This window comes from Hypomesus transpacificus, chromosome 13, assembly GCF_021917145.1.
Source record: "Hypomesus transpacificus isolate Combined female chromosome 13, fHypTra1, whole genome shotgun sequence".
In the NCBI taxonomy this organism is placed as follows: Eukaryota; Metazoa; Chordata; class Actinopteri; order Osmeriformes; family Osmeridae; genus Hypomesus; species Hypomesus transpacificus.
In genome coordinates, this window is record NC_061072.1 from 7,406,494 (window position 1) to 7,427,230 (window position 20,737).

Here is a 20,737-nt window from a genome sequence, read left to right on the forward strand (position 1 = left end):
CACAGACACCCCATCCCCTGCCAGTGCCCTGAACAGGGACTCCCCTGAGTGGTGATTCAGAGATCGCAGGTTCAAATCCCTGTGTTCGTCTCTATGGATAAAAGTGTCTTCTAAAGGAACAAAGTGTTTCTCTAAATGAGCAGGTTTTTTGACCCCCACATAAGCGCAGCTAGTTCTGGCAGGGCAATCGGGCAGCGCGCGTCAGTCAGTGATCGGGGACGTAAGGTGTCTTACTCCACCTTCCTTACTCCTCCCACTACCACACCCATGTAGCAGCGCATATCCATTGGGCCACATCCGATAAGGCGTCTTTAAAAGACGCGCGGATATGCACACACTCACCCCGGTCGTTGTATGATCAGTGCTGCTGCCACCCTCCACTATCCCCTTCTCCCCCATGCTGTCTGTGTATCTATCCAACAGGGGGGTTATATCTCTATTGCTCCCTGCCTCATATGTCATGTATGTATGTGTTGCATCGAGGAGGCAGGGAGTGCTTCCCTTAGATCATCCACTCCGCCAAAGTAAATCTACATGTCCATGTCATGTAACAATAAATGCTCAAATCTAATATGTGATTGTCTTGACTAAAATACTCCCCCTCTGAGGTCAGGTCTAACTCTGACTGTAGAGGAGCAGCACAGGACACAGGCTCTGCCGGATCAGTCCTTCACCTGCCAGGGTCACACCCTCAGACACCCTGGGCAGCACTCCAGCTGGGGGCTGGGGAGAGACATTCAGTTGGGATCCATGGATCTCAGTCTTCATAGAACCAGGTCATGTGTCCTGACCTCCATCACCACCCTGGTCACCTGTACCTCAGACCCTACACCAGGTCATGTCCCTGACCTGTATCACCACCCTGGTCACCTGTACCTCTGACCCTACACCTGGTCATATCTCCTGACCTGTATCACCACCCTGGTCACCTGTACCTCTGACCCTACACCAGGTCATGTCCCTGACATTCATGCCTCAGGGCTCAGACTGTTGTTTACCAACTGGGCTGAGGTGGTAGGCAAATCACTGACCTTCCTGGTTAGGAACATTTCATGTGAAAACAAAGAGGATTTCCTTGTTATCTGTGGTTATAACAGATCCCTTCAGTCACACAGGGCCCTTCAGCAAAGGAGCGTGCTAAACAACCTCTAAACAACCTCTACCTCATTTGCAACATCCCTTACATGGCTTATGTAAGCAAACGATGCAAAGCAGACATACAGAAAAGGCATGCAGTCTTTATTTAGGTGCTTATGTTTTGTTTTCTTTCTCTTTCTCTGTCTCTCTCCCACATCTTTGCATGACTATGTTTGTGTGTTCCAGACAAAGACATGTTGTCTTCTCATACATCCCTCACAGAGCTGAGGCCAGCACCAGACAGGCCGTGTGTGTGTGTGTGTGTGAGTGAGTGTGTGTGTGTGTGTGTGTGTGTGTGTGTGTGTGTGTGTGTAGTAGTAGGAATGAACGGCCCCTGTGTTTGCTGCCTTGGCACCGGAGCTTTGATTAACACACAGGCCTGACTGAAGAGAGCTAATGAGACACAGAGCTGAGACCACACCTCACCTGTGTCTCCTTTCTCTGTCTTTATACTCCATCCTTGTCTCTCCCTCTCTCTTTTTCTCTCTCTCTCTCTCTCTCTCTCTCCTCTCTCTCTCTCTCTCTCTCTCTCTCTCTCTCTCTCTCTCTCTCTCTCTCTCTCTCTCTCTCTCTCTCTCTCTCTCTGTGTGTGTGTCTCTTTCTCCTTCAGTCACTAGCATTATCTCACCGACGTCATCTGTATGCACCTATTAGAAAAGGGGTCCCCAAACTACGGCCCACAGGCCGAATATGGCCCGCCCCCGCATTTGGACCGGCCCTCTGAACAATGCCAGACATTTTTGTTGTTGTATAACAACAAGTTCACACTGATTAATATGCATACGTTAGTAAATGTTTTGATTTCAATAGCAATTAATATGAAAGTAATATTCGATAGTAATAATGCTCTTTTAATAGGCTATTTATCCCTTGATATATAAAGCATAATAAATACATTTACAGTTTTTCACGATTGCTAAAACACATTTCTTGAAACAGTTCACCATTTTCTCCAAACTGTAAACACAAAACCAAATATTCAAACTCAATTTCCAAAACCTCTGACTCTTCTGGCAAAATCAAACACTCGCTCCTAAACCATGTAACCTGTGCTCAAAATCAAACTATGCTTTCAGATCATAAACACAACCAATCAATATATAAACACTATGGAGCAATCATTAGACACAACACAAAAATATTGAGAACACAGCATCCAGGGCATGTAGTTACATGTAAAGAAGAATTTGCTTATGTTTACACAGTAAATTAATTTACTGTAGCAATAAAGAAAATGGATTTGGGATTTTGAAACACTGGATTTAGGTGTTTCAACGCCCATTGACACTTTCCTGATGTATGACTATGTTCAGCCTGTGTTCTGCACCTCTCTTTTCACTAACCGTCTCTGGAGGAGGGGATCCCTCATTGAATTGCTCATCCTAAGGTTTCTGTAAATATTTTCTCCTCGAGTGAGTTTTTCTGGGAGTTTTTCATTGTCATCCTTGAAGCTCGAGGTTGGCTGAGGGGCAGTTTTATGGGCGTATGTGAAGCCCTCTGTGACACTGCTTGTAAAAAGGCCTATACAAATACTGTAAAATTGATTCGATTTGAAAGTATTATAGTAACCCTCACAACTTAGTACTGTCAACAAAGAACAAAGAAAAAACCCTCTGGTGTGCTGGATCCAGCCGAGAAAACACTCCACACCTATGTTACCACAGGCCAACTCCATTGCCTGTAGGAAATTTACCCTGGTATATTGGTTTCAGTCATAGACCTTCTACCGCCATGCAGAGAAAAATTCTTCAATTGGGTTGAGAAAAGCGCTGTATGGTGGAAGGCAAACATTTACAGTAAAAAATGCTGGTTGATGTTGAACTGTTCTAGTACACGGACACCACGGTGAAAGCTGACATTATCCCAAACCAGCATTAGTAAAGAGTGTGAACAATTTTGAGTCGTTGTGTTTTACAGATGACAACTGTGTTGTAGTTGTGTTTACTGTTTGCCGCCTGTGTTTAACATTTTGCAGCACAAGTGCATCACAGTGCAAAATTTGTTTAGTGAATGAGAATGTGTTTAGAGTTTTGCAAAAAAGAGTGTCTGATTTGAAACATTGGTTTAGTTCACTGAACATTTGATTCAGAGAATGGGGTTTAGTGTTTTAGCAATTGTGAAAAACTGTAATATCTGCACAATAATACTGGAAGTCACTCCGGCTGTTAGAAATATTAATCTATCAAGCATTGCACAGCCAGTCGGTAAACAATTTTAACTTTTGCCAAAAGTTTGTCTGCTAGCATGTTGTGCTAGCTAGCTATTTAAGCAGCCCCACTCTTTACAGTCATTGGTTAAGACAAAGGCATGCAAATGTTCCATGGCTCTTCTTCATTGGCTCCTTACGTAGACCTGGTGCGCGTGTGTGCGTGCGTGTTTGAGTGTGTGAGTGTGTGTGCCTTTTTGACCCCTGTAAGCTTGACCACATGATTCACCCAACACAGACATCTTTTATGGCCTCTCCCTACTCCCAACACCGGCCCATGTAATGTTCTGTTACAGACCGACCGGGCCCCAAATTAAAGAAAGCAAAAATGATCTGGCCCTCGCAGAAAAAAGTTTGGGGACCCCTGCTGTATGAGAGCTTTGACTAGGGGATTAGTGGTATCATCGAGGCCTGACCGTTGACCACTTTCATGACATAGGTATCATTTTGACTGTCAACAATATTAATACAAACAGTTTCATACCCCCAGCAACATCTCCCCTCCTCTACCTCTCTCTCTCTCTCTCTCTCTCTCTCTCTCTCTCTCTCTCTCTCTCTCTCTCTCTCTCTCTCTCTCTCTCTCTCTCTCTCTCTCTGTGTCTCTCTCTCAGCAACACTTAACATAAAGGTTACCTTAACCACCATGTCGCAACAGGTATACAGGTCCTTCTCAAGAAATTAGCATATTGTGATAAAGTTCATTATTTTCCATAATGTAATGATCAAAATTAAACTTTCATATATTTTAGATTCATTGCACACCAACTGAAATATTTCAGGTCTTTTATTGTTTTAATACTGATGATTTTGGCATACAGCTCATGAAAACCCCAAATTCCTATCTCAAAAAATTTGCATATTTCATCCGACCAATAAAAGAAGTGTTTTTAATACAAAAAAAGTCAACCTTCAAATAAATATGTTCAGTTATGCACTCAATACTTGGTCGGGAATCCTTTTGCAGAAATGACTGCTTCAATGCGGCGTGGCATGGAGGCAATCAGCCTGTGGCACTGCTGAGGTGTTATGGAGGCCCAGGATGCTTCGATAGCGGCCTTAAGCTCAGCCAGAGTGTTGGGTCTTGCGTCTCTCAACTTTCTCTTCACAATATCCCACAGATTCTCTATGGGGTTCAGGTCAGGAGAGTTGGCAGGCCAATTGAGCACAGTAATACCATGGTCAGTAAACCATTTACCAGTGGTTTTGGCACTGTGAGCAGGTGCCAGGTCGTGCTGAAAAATGAAATCTTCATCTCCATAAAGCTTTTCAGCAGATGGAAGCATGAAGTGCTCCAAAATCTCCTGATAGCTAGCTGCATTGACCCTGCCCTTGATAAAACACAGTGGACCAACACCAGCAGCTGACATGGCACCCCAGACCATCACTGACTGTGGGTACTTGACACTGGACTTCAGGCATTTTGGCATTTCCTTCTCCCCAGTCTTCCTCCAGACTCTGGCACCTTGATTTCCGAATGATATGCAACATTTGCTTTCATCCAAAAAAAGTACTTTGGACCACTGAGCAACAGTCCAGTGCTGCTTCTCTGTAGCCCAGGTCAGGCGCTTCTGCCGCTGTTTCTGGTTCAAAAGTGGCTTGACCTGGGGAATGCGGCACCTGTAGCCCATTTCCTGCACACGCCTGTGCACGGTGGCTCTGGATGTTTCTACTCCAGACTCAGTCCACTGCTTCCGCAGGTCCCCCAAGGTCTGGAATCGGTCCTTCTCCACAATCTTCCTCAGGGTCCGGTCACCTCTTCTCGTTGTGCAGCGTTTTTTTCCACACTTTTTCCTTCCCACAGACTTCCCACTGAGGTGCCTTGATACAGCACTCTGGGAACAGCCTATTTGTTCAGAAATGTCTTTCTGTGTCTTACCCTCTTGCTTGAGGGTGTCAATGATGGCCTTCTGGACAGCAGTCAGGTCGGCAGTCTTACCCATGATTGCGGTTTTGAGTAATGAAACAGGCTGGGAGTTTTTAAAAGCCTCAGGAATCTTTTGCAGGTGTTTAGAGTTAATTAGTTGATTCAGATGATTAGGTTAATAGCTCGTTTAGAGACCCTTTTCATGATATGCTAATTTTTTTAGATTTTTTGAGAATTTGGGGTTTTCATGAGCTGTATGCCAAAATCATCAGTATTAAAACAATAAAATACCTGAAATATTTCAGTTGGTGTGCAATGAATCTAAAATATATGAAAGTTTAATTTTTATCATTACATTATGGAAAATAATGAACTTTATCACAATATGCTAATTTTTTGAGAAGGAACTGTAGTAACAACATTGGCCGGGTTTCCCAGATTCGTTAAGAAGCTCTTGATGCTAAGATCTTCTTAAGAACGTCCTAAGAGCGCTCTAGAACGCTCTTAGGACGTTCTTACAGTAAGAAAAGTATATATTCCAGTAGAAAAGTAAAAATAAATAAAAGTATATAGTAAATAAATAAAAGTATATAGTCCAGTAAAAAAGTTAAAATGAATAAAATAAAAAGCTTTTGAAAACAAACCCATGCCCCTGGTTTAAATGTTGGTGATTATTCATCCTCTCACCTGCATCCCTCTGCAAACCCAGATGTCTGTCTCACCAAGCTGCATGGGCACCTTGATTATCACGGTGAGGTGATAGCAAAGTTCAAACCTTAGATACATCATACGTATTTCCCCGGAAATTACCATAGCAACAGTATTCTCTTTTCAGGGACGGTCCTCTGCAGCTGTTTAAAAGGCCTATGTCGCCTCCTAGTGGTCACAATGCAGAATACAATAATGTGCCACAAGCTTGTATGAAAGGCAGTTTGTATGAAAGGCAGTTTGGCTTACAGTTCTTCCAAATTGTTTCAAAACAAACTAAAATTGAAATTTGAAACGCAACTACCGAAATCTGAAACTAATATGCCTGTTAATGCCTGCAGTGGAGTGAAGAAAACTATATGACAACAATAATGTTTAATGTAACTGGCCCCTTTAATGGTACAACTGGCCCCAGCTTGGCCCCCCTAATGAAATGGTCTTGAACCTCCCCTTCCACCTGCTCAACCCTGGATTCAGTATGAGGGAGGCTGGGCAGAGAGTTCAGCCCTACCTGAGCTGCTTCACTTCTGCACCCATCATCCGTACATTCAGAAATGAGAACCAGTAAGTAATCTACATCTACTTTAAGCTTTTTATGCAAGTATACTGTAGTATATTGTTGTCCTACATGTTAGTAGGGCTATGTTACTCAGTGATTGTTGGCCGATGTTGCAGGCTTCGTTAATTCAATACCGATATTAACACTAACACATTTTTTGGGAAGACAATACATCTAAGACTTAAAGTTATCTACATCTACTTTAAGCTCTTTAAGCAAGTGTTAACTCAAATAGACAACAACATTGAGTATTACATTTATCACTTTACTGGAGCACATGCATCACAAGCATTGTTCACTTATCCAAAACTTTGAGCCCCGACCTGCACATGCGCAGTCATACTTAACATTTATTTTTTTCTGATATCACATCAGTCTCTTTGATTTGTCATTTTGTCCTTCCATTCTTTAAGTTGCCATACACCTTCATTGAAAAATGAGTAGAGTAACTGTATGTGTAAATATTTGATACTATAATCCTAATTAAATTTATAATAAACAAGTTACACATTTACCTCCAGACATCATTTTCTCAGTCATCAGAATATACATTAATGTACCACAGGATTTAAGCAAACTTTATTTATTGACTTTGATTTTAAGTTTGTTGTTTGTTGAGAAAAAATATTTCTTAGATAGCTACTGCAAATATTTGATTTGACTGCAAACAACAATGCAATTACACATGAAATTGAAGCAAAATCTCTAACTTCTATAGTACTTAATACGCAATCACAATTTAAATTATAAAATACTCAAACCTTTTTGTATCACAATCTAAGACATTTTACTCACAGATAAAGCACATCTATGATTATGATTGATTACAAGGTATTGAAACATGTAGCTGTATCTGTTATATATACATGATGAGACAAGGCCACAAAATCAGTAGGCTTTACTTCATTTCATGTTACCCCACCACCTGATTAATAAGAACAAATAAACTGTATGAATTGATAAGGACATCATCTGGCAGTTACAGAAATGTCATTGACATCATCAGTACTCTCAGAGATGCAAGAGACAGTTAACAACATTTAGTAGCTGTGACTTGTTAATGACACGTGTCTCCTCTTCCTCCCTCCTCCTCCTCCTCCTCCTTCTTGTGGAAAACCTTCCCATCCTTCTGCTTCTTCCATCTCAGCGTGCTGTGCTCTGGGATCCTCCCAGCTGCCTTCATCTGGGGCACAGTCACACTGTCATGGTTACACCACATTATGGGGTGTATTGTAGATCACTGAACTAGACTTGGATCAGTATGTGTTGGACCAAACTGTCACTGTCAGCTACATCTGTAAAGGGTATTCTTACTGCAATAACAATCCTTACATGGTTCTAGGGTGTAACTGCTGGTTGTCTGTAATGACTGAGACTTTGACTACACATCATGTACAGTCAGAGGACTGCCTTCCCTCACACAGGGAGACACTCACTTGCTGCAAGATGGAGTCCAACATGGCAGGATCCTCTAAGTCCGAAGGTGAATTAGGAACCAGTTCCACTCTCCCCACCAGCTTCACCTTAGTAGGAGTCTTAGTGGTGCTCCCTAAGTGAGGGAAGGTAAGAATGAGGAGGCAGACTTTATAATGAAGTGGTACATTACAGTTTCTCAGGTAAAAAGGGCTCTATCAAGATATAACACTACCTGTTGTTGTACCAAGAGTGCTCAGTATGGTCGTGTTTGTGATGCTCCCTGGGGTGAGAATGAGGAAGTAGCCATTATAACACAGTTGAACATTACAGTACATTATTCAGGATAAGACTATTAAATACAGTGACATGTAACGCAGGGTTGACAAGATTCCTTCTACATAAGCCAGTGCTCCTTGTAATGCTTTTCTGTACAAACACAATTCATTGTATTTATTTTTTAATTTGATCAAGTTTGTTGTGTAATAATTTACTATTCCATCCATCTGGTGAGCAGGTTTATTAACTACATGTGATCTCCTACAAACACCCTGCAAGCTTTCATGCTGTAGTGAAACCCCCATTTCAGTGGTGTGATCTAGCATGAAGTAGAGGGCATACTGTCACTCTGCCAAGTCCCCCACCATGTATCACTGCTCTTTAATAGAGGACATACAGGAAACCCTTGTTAGTATACGCCTGCTCATCACCTAGAATACACCACTGACACGTTCAAACCACACTGGCAGCTGCCAAGTTTCACTCACCATTGTGGCAAATAAAATAGAAGGAAGTAGAACAAGGGTAAGAAATCCAGTGCCATGGATCACGTGGATATGATGACAAAGATGGATGTGTGAAGGCACAACCATAGAAAGGGTTTTCATTTGGTTGGCCACTCCACCAGTGTCTGAAGGAGGAGGTAGACCCGTCTGACCACTTCCAGTCGTCTTTGAACAGACCGATCCAGATGATGGCAGATGAACTCTCTCCCAGAACAAGTTGCCGTATCTCGATGTTTTCAGCCTGGTTCCTGATGCTGGCCAGGTCTGTGTAACTCTGTCTGCAGTAGAGCTGAGCGTTTCTCCAAGTTCTTGGTCCTAGAACCAGGATGTAGTTTGGTTTGCCAGGATCCTTACCTAAGAGTATCCATCATTAATATTATCTATTCATGTTTTTAAAAATGTTTTTCTGCATCAGGTCTTTCCTCTAGAAGGCCATAGCAAGCAAACATGCATCTAATAACTGAAATATGTGTTGTTAGGAATAGAAAATACTAACTCACCCCTGTTAGAACAGACAAAAGAGTAAGTATTTGTACATGCATAGTCTCTCCATACTCCTGTTTCATTGCTGACCAGTGCAGCACAGGGCTGGCCTGTGATTGGCTCTGGCTGGGCCCAGTTCCTGTACTCCGTCTCTCCTTCTCTGTAGAACTGACTGCCTGAAAGAGACCACTTCCAGCTGCTGACACTGTCTCTAGTCAGTCCCTTCCAAAAATGATCATTGACAAGACCTGTCTGGTTCAACATGTTCTGCATGTCCTCCATGCTGTCTAAGGTCGCCAGGTCAACATAGTGCTCTCTACAGTAGCTCTGGGCAGCAGTCCAATTCAGATTCATATTGACCAGATGATACTGATGTAGTGCACAGGCAGAGAGCACCCAGAACTCTGCAAACACATAATCATCTCATGACTGAGTTTGTCCTGAGCTGGAGAGGCTGGAAGGTTGTAGGAAGTGTGTTGACCAGACTGATGACTTGAAAGACTCTTACCAAGGAGCAGGGCAACAGATGAGACTCTGCACTGCATGGCTCTGATCTACACACACACAGATACAGACAGACACATAGATACACACAGAGACGTTTAGACACAAACACAGACACACACACAGAAACACACACACACATTCACAGAGGTACACATACACACAGAGAGATAAACAGACACATAGATACACATTCACACAACAACAACATCAATATTTAGTAGTTTTGTGTCTCACCAAGTGTGAGCATCACGTAGGCTAAGGCCCCACCCAGCTGCCTGAGTTTGAATCCAGCCCTCTGCTGCATGTCCCCCCCCCTCTCTCTCTCTCTCTCTCTCATTACATTTCCTGTCTCTCTAGCCCGTCACGAAATGAACTAAGTGAACAAATTGATTGAAAAAATTCATATTGACATATATTTGATTGTTTTGTTCAAAACTGTAACAATCAACTGATACAAATTTAGGATTCATTGAATTACTATTTTAAGTGTGGATGTATTTATAAAATGTTGGTCCCACAAAATAAATCTTCCCTGTACTGTAAATGATACATGTAGGTGTTCTACTATGATAAAGGAGCAGATATGTGAGGAATGCACAGGTGATAACAGGGGAAGGTAAATGCACCTTACCTGAGGAGAGAGAGGGACGTGAGCGTTGTGGTGTTCACAGCAGAATGAGACGGCTGACTATGACATTGAATGTTTTTATTTTGATCTATTTCCTGAGAACCATGTAAAACATGTTGTCCTGTCCAGAGTATCAGGGACAGTACTTTTCATTCATGCAGGGGAACACCCCCAACACACCTGGACACAACAACCTTTTTTATGAAAAGGTCATTCATCTAAGATAATCAACAACATAGTTGTTCTGACAGGGCCAGTCTCTCTTCTGTCTTCTAAAGCTCCATCCACACACACTCCGTCCCCTGCCAGTCCCTGAACAGGGACTCCCCTGAGTGGTGATCCAGAGATCGCAGGTTCAAATCCACCCTGTGTACGTCTCTATGGATAAAAGTGTCTGCTAAAGGAACAAAGTGTTTCTCTAAATGAGTAGGTTTATTGACCCCCACATGCTCCTCCTCTGACTGTTGTTTACCAACTGGGCTGAGGTGGTGGGAAAATCACTGACCTCCCTGGTTAGGAACATTTCACGTGAGACCAAAGAGGATTTCCTTTTTATCTGTGGTTATAACAGATCCCTTCAGTCACACAGGGCCCCTTAGCACAGGAGCGTGCTAAACAACCTCGAAACAGTCTCTACCTCAACGATGCAAAGCAAACATACAGGAAAGGCATGCAGTCTGTATTCAGGGGCTTTTTTGTTTTAGTTTTTCCTGCTCCTCCATTCTCTCTCTCTCTCTCTCTCTCTCTCTCTCTCTCTCTCTCTCTCTCTCTCTCTCTCTCTCTCTCTCTCTCTCTCTCTCTCTCTCTCTCTCTCTCTCTGTCTCTCTCCCCCTTTCTCTCTCCCACCATCCACTTCCCCTTCTCATCTAACTACCATGCATCTACATAGCAACACTGTACACGAAGGTTACATATACTACCATTTATTTACATAGCAACATTTTACATGAAGGTTTACATTAACCACCATGTAGCAACAGGTATAGTAACAACATTGTTACATTTACATTTATGCATTTAGCAGACACTTTTATCCAAAGTGACTTCCAAGAGAGAGCTTTACAAAAGAGCATAGGTCACTGATCATAACAACGAGATAGCTTCAAACATTGCGAGCAGCCAAAACATGAAGCATACTTTGTGGAAAACCAAATAAGTGCCAAAGGAAAAAACCATGAGAGCATGCATTTAAACAAGTTACAATTGAACAACATAAAACTCCCCACAAGAGTGCAAGAGTGTACCTGTAGAAAAAACAATCAACAGTAAAATATTTCACAGCGAGTACAAGAATTTGAAACCGTTACAACTAACCGTTACAACCAACAGGAGCAACAAGAGCAACGAGTCATTGTGATCGTGTGTTTATGATTGTTGGTATGTAGAAAATGCTGTGTAACTAAATGGTGAGGTGGTGAGGGGTGAGGGAGTGAGGGGGTGAGAGGGCGTTGGAAAGGAGCAGTAGAAAGTTGTATTACTGAACAACACTCAACAATCAATGTGTCTCCCTCAAACACACTCATGGATGACACGACAGCAGCAGTAGGCTCCACTAGATGTTCTCCTCCATCACGGTGTTCTCATGTTCAGGGTCTGCTCCCTCAGGATCACCTGAGTTCTCCATCTTCTGCTTGTACTGATGATGTCTCATAGAGACAAAGTTAGCAACCCCAGATAGAGAAGAGAATATTGGCAGCAGTAACTGTAAAAGGTAGAATGCTTTACTGGATGTGGGTCATGCTGAACGATATTCAGCTGAGTGTTCTGTGTGCTGGCTGAAGGGTCAATAAAAGAACCTCACATCCGGTTGGACATTTCTTTAATTTTCGTACGAAAGTACAACTCAGTATCAGTGCTCAAAGACAGTACCAATGTGTGCATTACAATTGTGCTGTGGAGGAAAGGGGTAATTGGAACATAAGTAATATAAACATTTATCATGAAGCTACACAACAACAAGAGCAACATGTCTTTTTTCTTTACACAAGATCATAATATTGCATAAAATTCATTGAATGAAACAAACCGAGCAAGCAGGACAAGTACAACACGCGTAACTTCACTTCACAAGGCTCAGGTGGTGCTCAGCCTGGATGACTGAGCACCACCTCCAGCTGAACCTTGCCAAAACATCACTTCTCATCATCCCGGCCAAACCCTCCATCTCCCATGATCTGTCAATCACCCTGGGATCTGCGACGGTGACCCCCTCATCCTCTGCCAGGAACATTGGGGTTACCATGGACGACGAGCTCTCCCTCACGGCCCACATTGCTGCGGTCTCCCGGTCGTGTAGATTCACCCTCTACAACATCCGGAAGATCAGGAGATACCTGTCTGAGCACTCCACCCAGCTGCTTGTCCAAGCACTTGTCCTCTCCAAGTTGGACTACTGCAACTCGCTGCTCGCCGGTCTCCCAGCATGCGCAACCCGCCCTCTTCAGAGGATTCAGAACGCAGCGGCCCGCCTGGTCTACAATCTACCCAGACGCTCCCACGTTACCCCGCTCCTCATCTCCCTCCACTGGCTACCCATAACGGCCCGCATCAGATTCAAGACCCTGGTACTGACCTTCCGAGCAGTGAACGGGACTGTGCCCGACTACATCAAGTCTCTCCTGCAGCCTTACACCCCCACCTGCCACCTACGGTCTTCTTCACCTTCACCTTCCTTCAGTATGGATTCACTAGCATTACAGAAAACAACGAGGAGAACCCTAAATGTCTGTGTGGTAGCGTCTTGTTGACACAGAGCATGAAACCTAACAAACTCAAAAGACATTGTGAGACAACACACAAAGAATATGTGCGCAAACCAATATCTTTCTTTGTAAAGAAAAATGAATAAGCTGAATAAGAACTGAATAAGCAGCGAGTCTATTTCAAAAAGGCAACGACTGTCAATGAGCGAGCCTTAAAAGCATCTTTTGAGGTGAGATATCTTGTTGCAAAGGCCATGAAGCCGCATAGCATTGTAGAAACTTTAGTTTAGTCAGCAGCTATGGAGATGGTAACACACGGGGAAATGATCATTTTTGTTAAAAACTATGTAAAGAGTTTTTAATTGTATATGGTGAGACCTATTTTGTCTTAGGTTAATATAGGTCTTGTCTAAGGTTAATATAAGTCTATAAGTTTAGTATAGGTCATTATGTGTATTAGAGATCTACCATATTGTATAATGCATACTTTTTTTGTATATTAGGATGTTTTTCATTCAATTTTTATTTTATTCTATTTTATTTCAACTTATTATAGATGTAATCTATTTCCCAGTACTTATATGTTATGTGATGCTAGGTTGCTTGCGTTGTTTTGTCCCAAGAATTTCAGTGCCCATCAGTCTGACCTTGTGTTGTTCTGTGCACCTGTAGCCGGTGTGTGGTGAAACTCGCTCCTCAAGTAGTAAAAGGCCACCCGCACCAGCAAATGGCTGGCTTTTCGTTGGCGTAGTTGGTAGTGGTGGCGCTTGGGAAGTCAGAGGTGGTGAGTTCGACTCCCGGTCGGAGCGAACAGTGGCCCGTATACCTCTGACGGAACTTGCAAGACCACGTCTGTAGCACACCTGACAATAAAAACTTGAAACTATATACAGTCTATTGGTGAGACACCAGGTGGCAGGTTTTCTAAAATGTAATTATTTTGTCCAACACAAGGTGGCAGCATACACACGTTACACGGGCTTGGTGCACATGCACGTATCAATCTCCAGAGGTTAGGTCGCTTGTTTACATTTACACTTTAGTCTTTGCGTCTCAGTAGTAGAGATGGAGTTTGTATGTGCGAGGCTGAACACCCTCTCTGCTTGTGATAATGGGGAGGCCCGGGGGCAGTTGCTGTCTGAGGAAACATGAATCTGTGAATATGAATATACGCCTTTTCCAGCTGTAGGCAGAGGCTATGTGATATCCTACACCGCTTTTTTCTGTAATTGGAATATGCCATGCTAGAGTAACTACATCTAAATGACCACAGCAATTGGTAGCCTACCGTATTTATTATTATCACTTGGTAACTTTAACTTTAACATAATTCGTTTTTAAATGTTCATTTAAGTGTCATTGTTATTTACTTCAGTGGTGTGGTGCTCCATAGCCTTCAACTGATTCAGGTGTTGACCTGGCCATTTTCAAGAAGGGTCCAACAACAGACCTATCTCCTCAGGCCCTAGACTGAGGACCAATGGGGATTGAGAATGACCTCCCATTTGAGACCCCTAGTTCTGTGAGCCAATTGGGTTCGAGTATGACCTCTCTCCTGAAGCCCCAATTACGTTGTGCTTCCGTAGTTTGAATAAATTGGCAGTTGATTTTTCTGGAATATGGTTAAATAGTTATTCTTGGGGGACAACCTGCAAAAACTCATTTCAGGGAGGTGATAACTCCTTGGTGAGAGTTGGCATGTCTGCTTTTGAGAAGACAATCCATCTAAGACTAGAGTATGAAAAAGGAGCAATGTGTGTCTGAGTAGTGCACCATACCTGAGGAGAGATGTGAGTGTTGTGACGTTCACAGCAGACTGGGATGGTTGATGTTGTTTATGACTTGATACTTGATACTATAATCCTAATCAAATTCATAATCAACAAGTTACACATTTACCTCCAGAAGCAAAGAAATGGACATCGTTTTCTCAGTCATCAGACTATACATTAATGTACCACAGGATTTAAGGATACTCTTTTATAGACTTTGATTTAAAGTTTGTTGTTTGTTGAGAAAACATATTGAGAAAGCTCACGTTTTTAACTGTCGCATAACAAAGGGGTTATAATTACACATGAAAGATTAAAAAAAAGCTCTAACTTCTATAGTACGTATTAATAAGCAATCACAATTTAAATGATAAAATACTCAAACTTTTTTTGTAGCACAATCTTAGACATTTTACTCACAGATAAAGAACATCTATGATTATGATTGATTAGTACGTATGGAATCATGTAGCTGTATCTGTTATATATACATGATGAGACAAGGCCACAAGATCAGTAGGCTTTACTTCATTTTATGTTACCCACCACCTGATAAATAAGAAAAAATAAACTGTATGAAGTGATAAAGATGTCATCTGCTAGTTACAGAAATGTAATTGACATCATCGGTACTGTCAGAGATACAAGAGACAGTTAACAACATTTAGTAGCTGTGACTTGTTAATGACACGTGTCTCCTCTTCCTCCCTCCTCCTCCTCCTTCTTGTGGAAAACCTTCCCATCCTTCTGCTTCTTCCATCTCAGCGTGCTGTGCTCTGGGATCCTCCCAGCTGCCTTTATCTGGGGGCACAGTCACACTGTCATGGTTACACCACATTATGGGGTGTATTGTAGAACACTGAACTAGTCTTGGATCAGTACGTGTGTTTCACCAACCTGTCACTGTCAGCTACATCTGTAAAGGGTATTCTTACTGCAATAACAATCCTTACATGGTTCTAGGGTGTAACTGCTGGTTGTCTGTAATGACTGAGACTTTGACTACACATCATGTACAGTCAGAGGACTGCCTTCCCTCACACAGGGAGACACTCACTTGCTGCAAGATGGAGTCCAACATGGCAGGATCCTCTAAGTCTGAAGGTGAATTAGGAACCAGGTCCACTCTCCCCACCAGCATCACCTTAGTAGGAGTCTTAGTGGTGCTCCCTAAGTAAGGGAAGGTAAGAATGAGGAGGCAGACTTTATAATGAAGTGGTACATTACAGTTTCTCAGGTAAAAAGGGCTCTATCTAGATATAACACTACCTGTTGTTGTACCAAGAGTGCTCAGTATGGTCGTGTTTGTGATGCTCCCTGGGGTGAGAATGAGGAAGTAGACATTATAACACAGTTGGACACCGAGGTCGTGTCCTCTGTATTTTTTTTCGTATTTCTGTTTTTTTGGTTGCTTAAGACTCAATAAGTGAAAATGGCCATATTTAAATAATGTAATTTAAAAAAATTCCGGGGGAGCATGCCCCCGAACCCGTCTAGAAGTTCTGACTCATGACCTCAGTATTTTTTGGGCCCTGCGTACGGCCCTGGTTGGACATTACAGTACATTATGCAGGATTAGACTATTAAATACAGTGACATGTAACACAGGGTTGACAAGATTCATTCTCCTTGAGTCAGTGCTCCTTATAATGCTTTTCTGTAAAAACAGTTCATTTATTTATTTTAAATGTTGTCAAGTTTGTTGTTGTGTAATAATTTACTATTCCATCCATCTGGTGAGCAGGTTTATTAACTACATGTGATCTCCTACAAACTTCCTGCAAGCTTTCATGCTGTAGTGAAACCCCCATTTCAGTGGTATGGTCTGGTATGAAGTAGAGGGCATACTGTCACTCTGCCAAGTCCCCCACCATGTATCACTGCTCTTTAATAGAGGACATACAGGAAACCCTTGTTAGTATAGGCCTGCTCATCACCTAGAATACACCACTGACACGTTCAAACCACACTGGCAGCTGCCAAGTGTCACTCACCATTGTGGCAAATTAAATATTCAGATGCAGAACAATCGTAAGTGAACCACTGCTGTGACTGATCTTGTGGTGTGTCGACACAGTTATGGATAATGTCATCATGAGGTTGGCCACGCCCCCAGTATCTGAAGGAGGAGTTAGACCCGTCTGACCACTTCCAGTCGTCTTTGAACAGACCGATCCAGACGATGGCAGATGAATTCTCTCCCAGAACAAGTTGCTGTATCTCGATGTTTTTTGCCTGGTTCCTGATGCTGGCCAGGTCTATGTAATTCTGTCTGCAGTACATCTGAGCGTCTCTCCAAGTTCTTGGTTCTAGAACCAGGATGTACTTTGGTTTGCCAGGATCATTACCTAAGAGTATCCATCATCAATATTATTCAGTCATGTATTTAAATATGCATTTAAATATTTAACATATTTTCTCATGAAAAAATATCAACCCTCCGCCTTTAAAACATTTACATTTACATTTATTCATTTAGCAGACGCTTTTATCCAAAGCGACTTCCAAGAGAGATCTTTACAAAGTGCATAGGTCACTGATAATAACAACAAGATAGCCCCACAGCATTGCGGGTAGTCAAAAACAAGAAGTACATATTGTGAACAACCAAAAAATAGTGCTAAAGGGAAGAAACCATAAGAGCATGTAGTTAAACAAGTTAAAATTACACAACATTAATCTCTAAGTGCAGGTGTACCTGTAGGAAAGCAATAAAAATATGATTAACTAAAATAGAATACAACAGTTTAAATCAGCTACCACTAACCAACAAGAGCAACAGTCTAAGCAAGAGTCATTGTGATCCTTGAGGAAACTAGCGTTGGGTTCAGCAAACCATTCCTAAGTACCATTGTACTCCCGGAACAAGTGCGTCTTGAGCCTTCTCTTGAAGGTGGAGAGACAGTCCGTGTCTCTGATGGAGGTGGGGAGTTGATTCCACCACTGGGGTGCCAGGCAGGAGAAGAGCTTGTGCTGGGACCGGGCGGTCTTGAGAGGTGGGACCACCAGGCGGTTGTCTGAGGAAGACCGTAGGTGGCGGGTGGGGGTGTAAGGCTGCAGGAGAGACTTGATGTAGTCGGGCGCAGTCCCGTTCACCGCTCGGAAGGTCCAAACAAAATTGTTTTTCTCTAGAAGGCCATGGCAAGCAAACATGCATCTAATAACGAATGAAATATGTGTTGTTAAGAATATTAAATTCTAACTCACCACTATGAGAACAGACAAAAGAGTAAGTATTTGTACATGCATAGTCTCTCCATACTCCTGTTTCATTTCTGACCAGTGCAGCGCAGGGCTGGCCTGTGATTGGCTCTGGCTGGGCCCAGTTCCTGTACTCCGTTTCTCCTTCTCTGTAGAACTGACTGCCTGAAAGAGACCACTTCCAGCTGCTGACACTCCTGTCTCTATTCAGTCCTGTCCAAACCCAATTGTTTTTAATTTTCTGGTCGTTCATCTGGTCAGTCAGGCCCTGCATGTCCTCCATACTGTCTACGGTCGCCAGGTCAACAAAGTGCTCTCTACAGTAGCTCTGGGCAGCAGTCCAATTCAGATTCATATTGACCCAATGATACTGATGGAGTGCACAGGCAGAGAGCACCCAGAACTCTGCAAACACATAATCATCTCATTACTGAGTTTGTCCTGAGCTGGAGAGGCTGGAAGGTTGTAGGAAGTGTGTTGACTAGACTGATGACTTGAAAGACTCTTACCAAGGAGCAGGGCAACAGATGAGACTCTGCACTGCATGGCTCTGATCTACACACACATAGATGCACACACATAGATTCACACACACACACAGACGCATAGATACACAAACACAGATACAGACATACACACACCCAGATACACATCCACAAAGAGATATACATTCACAGAGGTACACATACACACAGAGATAAACAGACACATAGATACACATACACACTTAAACAACATCAATATTTAGTAGTTTTGTGAGGAACCCCAGTGTCTCACCAAGTGTGAGCATCACGTAGGCTAAGGCCTCACCCAGCTGCCTGGGTTTGAATCCAGCCCTCTGCTGCATATTCCCCCTCTCTCTCTCACTACATATCCTGTCTGTATCCCGTCACTAAATGAACTAAGCGAACAAAATGATGAAGGAAATTCTATTTGACATACATTGGATTGTTTTGTACACAACTGTAACAATCAACTGATACAAATTTTTGATTAATGTAATTACTATTTTAAGTGTGAATGTATTCATAAAACTCACAAAATAAATCTTCCCTGTACTGTAAATGACACATCTCGTGATCTAGGTGATACTTCTAGGTGTTTTTCTATGATAAAGGAGCAGATATGTGAGGAATGCACAGGTGATCATAGGGGAAGGTAAATGCACCTTACCTGAGGAGAGAGAGGGACGTGAGCGTTGTGGTGTTCACAGCACACTGAGACGGCTGACTTTCACTCATGCTGTTTTTGTTTCGCTCAATCTATTTCCTGAAGAAACATGTAAACATGTTGTCGTGTCCAGAGTATCTGGGACAATACTTGTCATTCATGCAGGGGAACACCCTCAACACACCTGGAGATAAAAATATTTTGAATGAAAAGGTAATTCATCCAAAAATGTTCAAGGAAGTAGTTGTTCTGACAGGGCCAGTCTCTCTTCTGTCTTCTAAAGCTCCATCCACACACACCCCATCCCCTGCCAGTCCCTGAACAGGGACTCCCCTGAGAGGTGATCCAGAGATTGCAGGTTCAAATCCCCCCTGTGTATGTCTCTATGGATAAAAGTGTCTGCTAAAGGAACAAAGTGTTTCTCTAAATGAGCAGGTTTATTGACCCCCAACTGCTCCCCCTCTGAGGTCAGGTCTAACTCTGACTCTAGAGGAGCAGCACAGGACACAGGCTCTGCTGGATCAGTCCTTCACCTGCCAGGGTCACACCCTCAGACACCCTGGGCAGCACTCCAGCTGGGGGCTGGGGAGAGACATTCAGTTGGGATCCATGGATCTCAGTTTTCATAGAACCAGGTCATATCTCCTGACCTCTATCACCACCCTGGTCACCTGTACCTCTGACCCTACACCTGGTCATGTCCCTGACCTCCATCACCACCCTGGTCACCTGTACCTCTGACCCTACACCAATGTCCCTGACATTCATGCCTCAAGACTCAGACTGTTGTTTACCAACTGGGCTGAGGTGGTAGGCATATCACTGACCTCCCTGGTTAGGGACATTTCATGTGAGACCAAAGAATATTTCCTCATTGTGTGGTTATAACAGATCCCTTCAGACACACAGGGCCCCTCAGCACAGGAGCGTGCTGAAAACCTTGAAACAGTCTCTACCTCATTTGCAACATCACTTACATGGACGATGTAAGCAAACGATGCAAAGCAAACAGACAGGAAAGGCATGCAGTCTTTATTCAGGGGCTTTTTGTTTTTGGTTCTCTCTCTCTCTCTCTCTCTCTCTCCCACCATCCACTTCCCCCTTTCATCTAACTACCATGCATCTACATAGCAACACTTTACATGAGATACATTAACCACCATGTAGCAACAGGTATAGTAACAACATTGTTGATATGTAGAAAATGCTGTTCAACTGAATGGTGAGGGGGTGAGAGAGGTGAGGGGGTGAGGGGGTGAGAGGGCGTTGGAAAGGAGCAGTAGAAAGTTGTATTACTGAACAACACTCAACAATCAATTTGCTTTGTTCAGACATTTGTGTCCCTCAAACACACTCCTGGATGACACGGCAGCAGCTGTAGGCTCCACTAGATGTTCTCCTCCAACACGGTGTTCTCATGTTCAGGGTCCGCTCCTTCGGGATCCCCTGAGTTCTCCAACATCTGCTTGTACTGACTCTTAAAAATTTGTTATGGAGTAAAACTCACGTTTCTTACGTCACTGGAAGTTCAAGACCTGTAATTTTACGTGTGCACACGACAGTGAAATACGTGTCACTGTCGTGTGCACAATATAGCCAAAC

General features: G+C 42.9%; 2 protein-coding genes across 5 annotated transcripts; both read right to left on the reverse strand.

The window, feature by feature from the left end:
* Nucleotides 1–6,852: 6,852 nt before the first annotated feature.
* LOC124475278 (macrophage mannose receptor 1-like) lies at nt 6,853–10,345 on the reverse strand. Its single transcript, XM_047031749.1, has 7 exons — nt 10,294–10,345; nt 9,664–9,709; nt 9,173–9,559; nt 8,655–9,026; nt 8,123–8,170; nt 7,911–8,023; nt 6,853–7,657 (listed from the first exon to the last, which is right to left on the reverse strand). The coding sequence occupies exons 2-7, from the start codon at nt 9,698–9,700 to the stop codon at nt 7,532–7,534; spliced, it is 1,083 nt and encodes a 360-aa protein (XP_046887705.1). The 5' UTR covers nt 9,701–9,709; nt 10,294–10,345; the 3' UTR covers nt 6,853–7,531.
* A 4,925-nt stretch (nt 10,346–15,270) lies between these two features.
* LOC124475285 (macrophage mannose receptor 1-like) lies at nt 15,271–19,218 on the reverse strand. Of its 4 annotated transcripts, XM_047031769.1 has the most exons (7): nt 19,139–19,218; nt 18,475–18,520; nt 17,972–18,130; nt 16,759–17,112; nt 16,034–16,081; nt 15,822–15,934; nt 15,271–15,565 (listed from the first exon to the last, which is right to left on the reverse strand). In XM_047031769.1, exons 2-7 carry the CDS (start codon nt 18,509–18,511, stop codon nt 15,446–15,448), a joined length of 831 nt encoding a protein of 276 aa, XP_046887725.1. In that variant the 5' UTR covers nt 18,512–18,520; nt 19,139–19,218; the 3' UTR covers nt 15,271–15,445. The 4 variants fall into 4 exon arrangements, 3 of the variants coding, with proteins under 3 accessions (XP_046887725.1, XP_046887727.1, XP_046887726.1); XM_047031771.1 differs by lacking the exon at nt 16,759–17,112; XM_047031770.1 differs by lacking the exon at nt 16,034–16,081.
* Between the last annotated feature and the right edge of the window lie 1,519 nt (nt 19,219–20,737).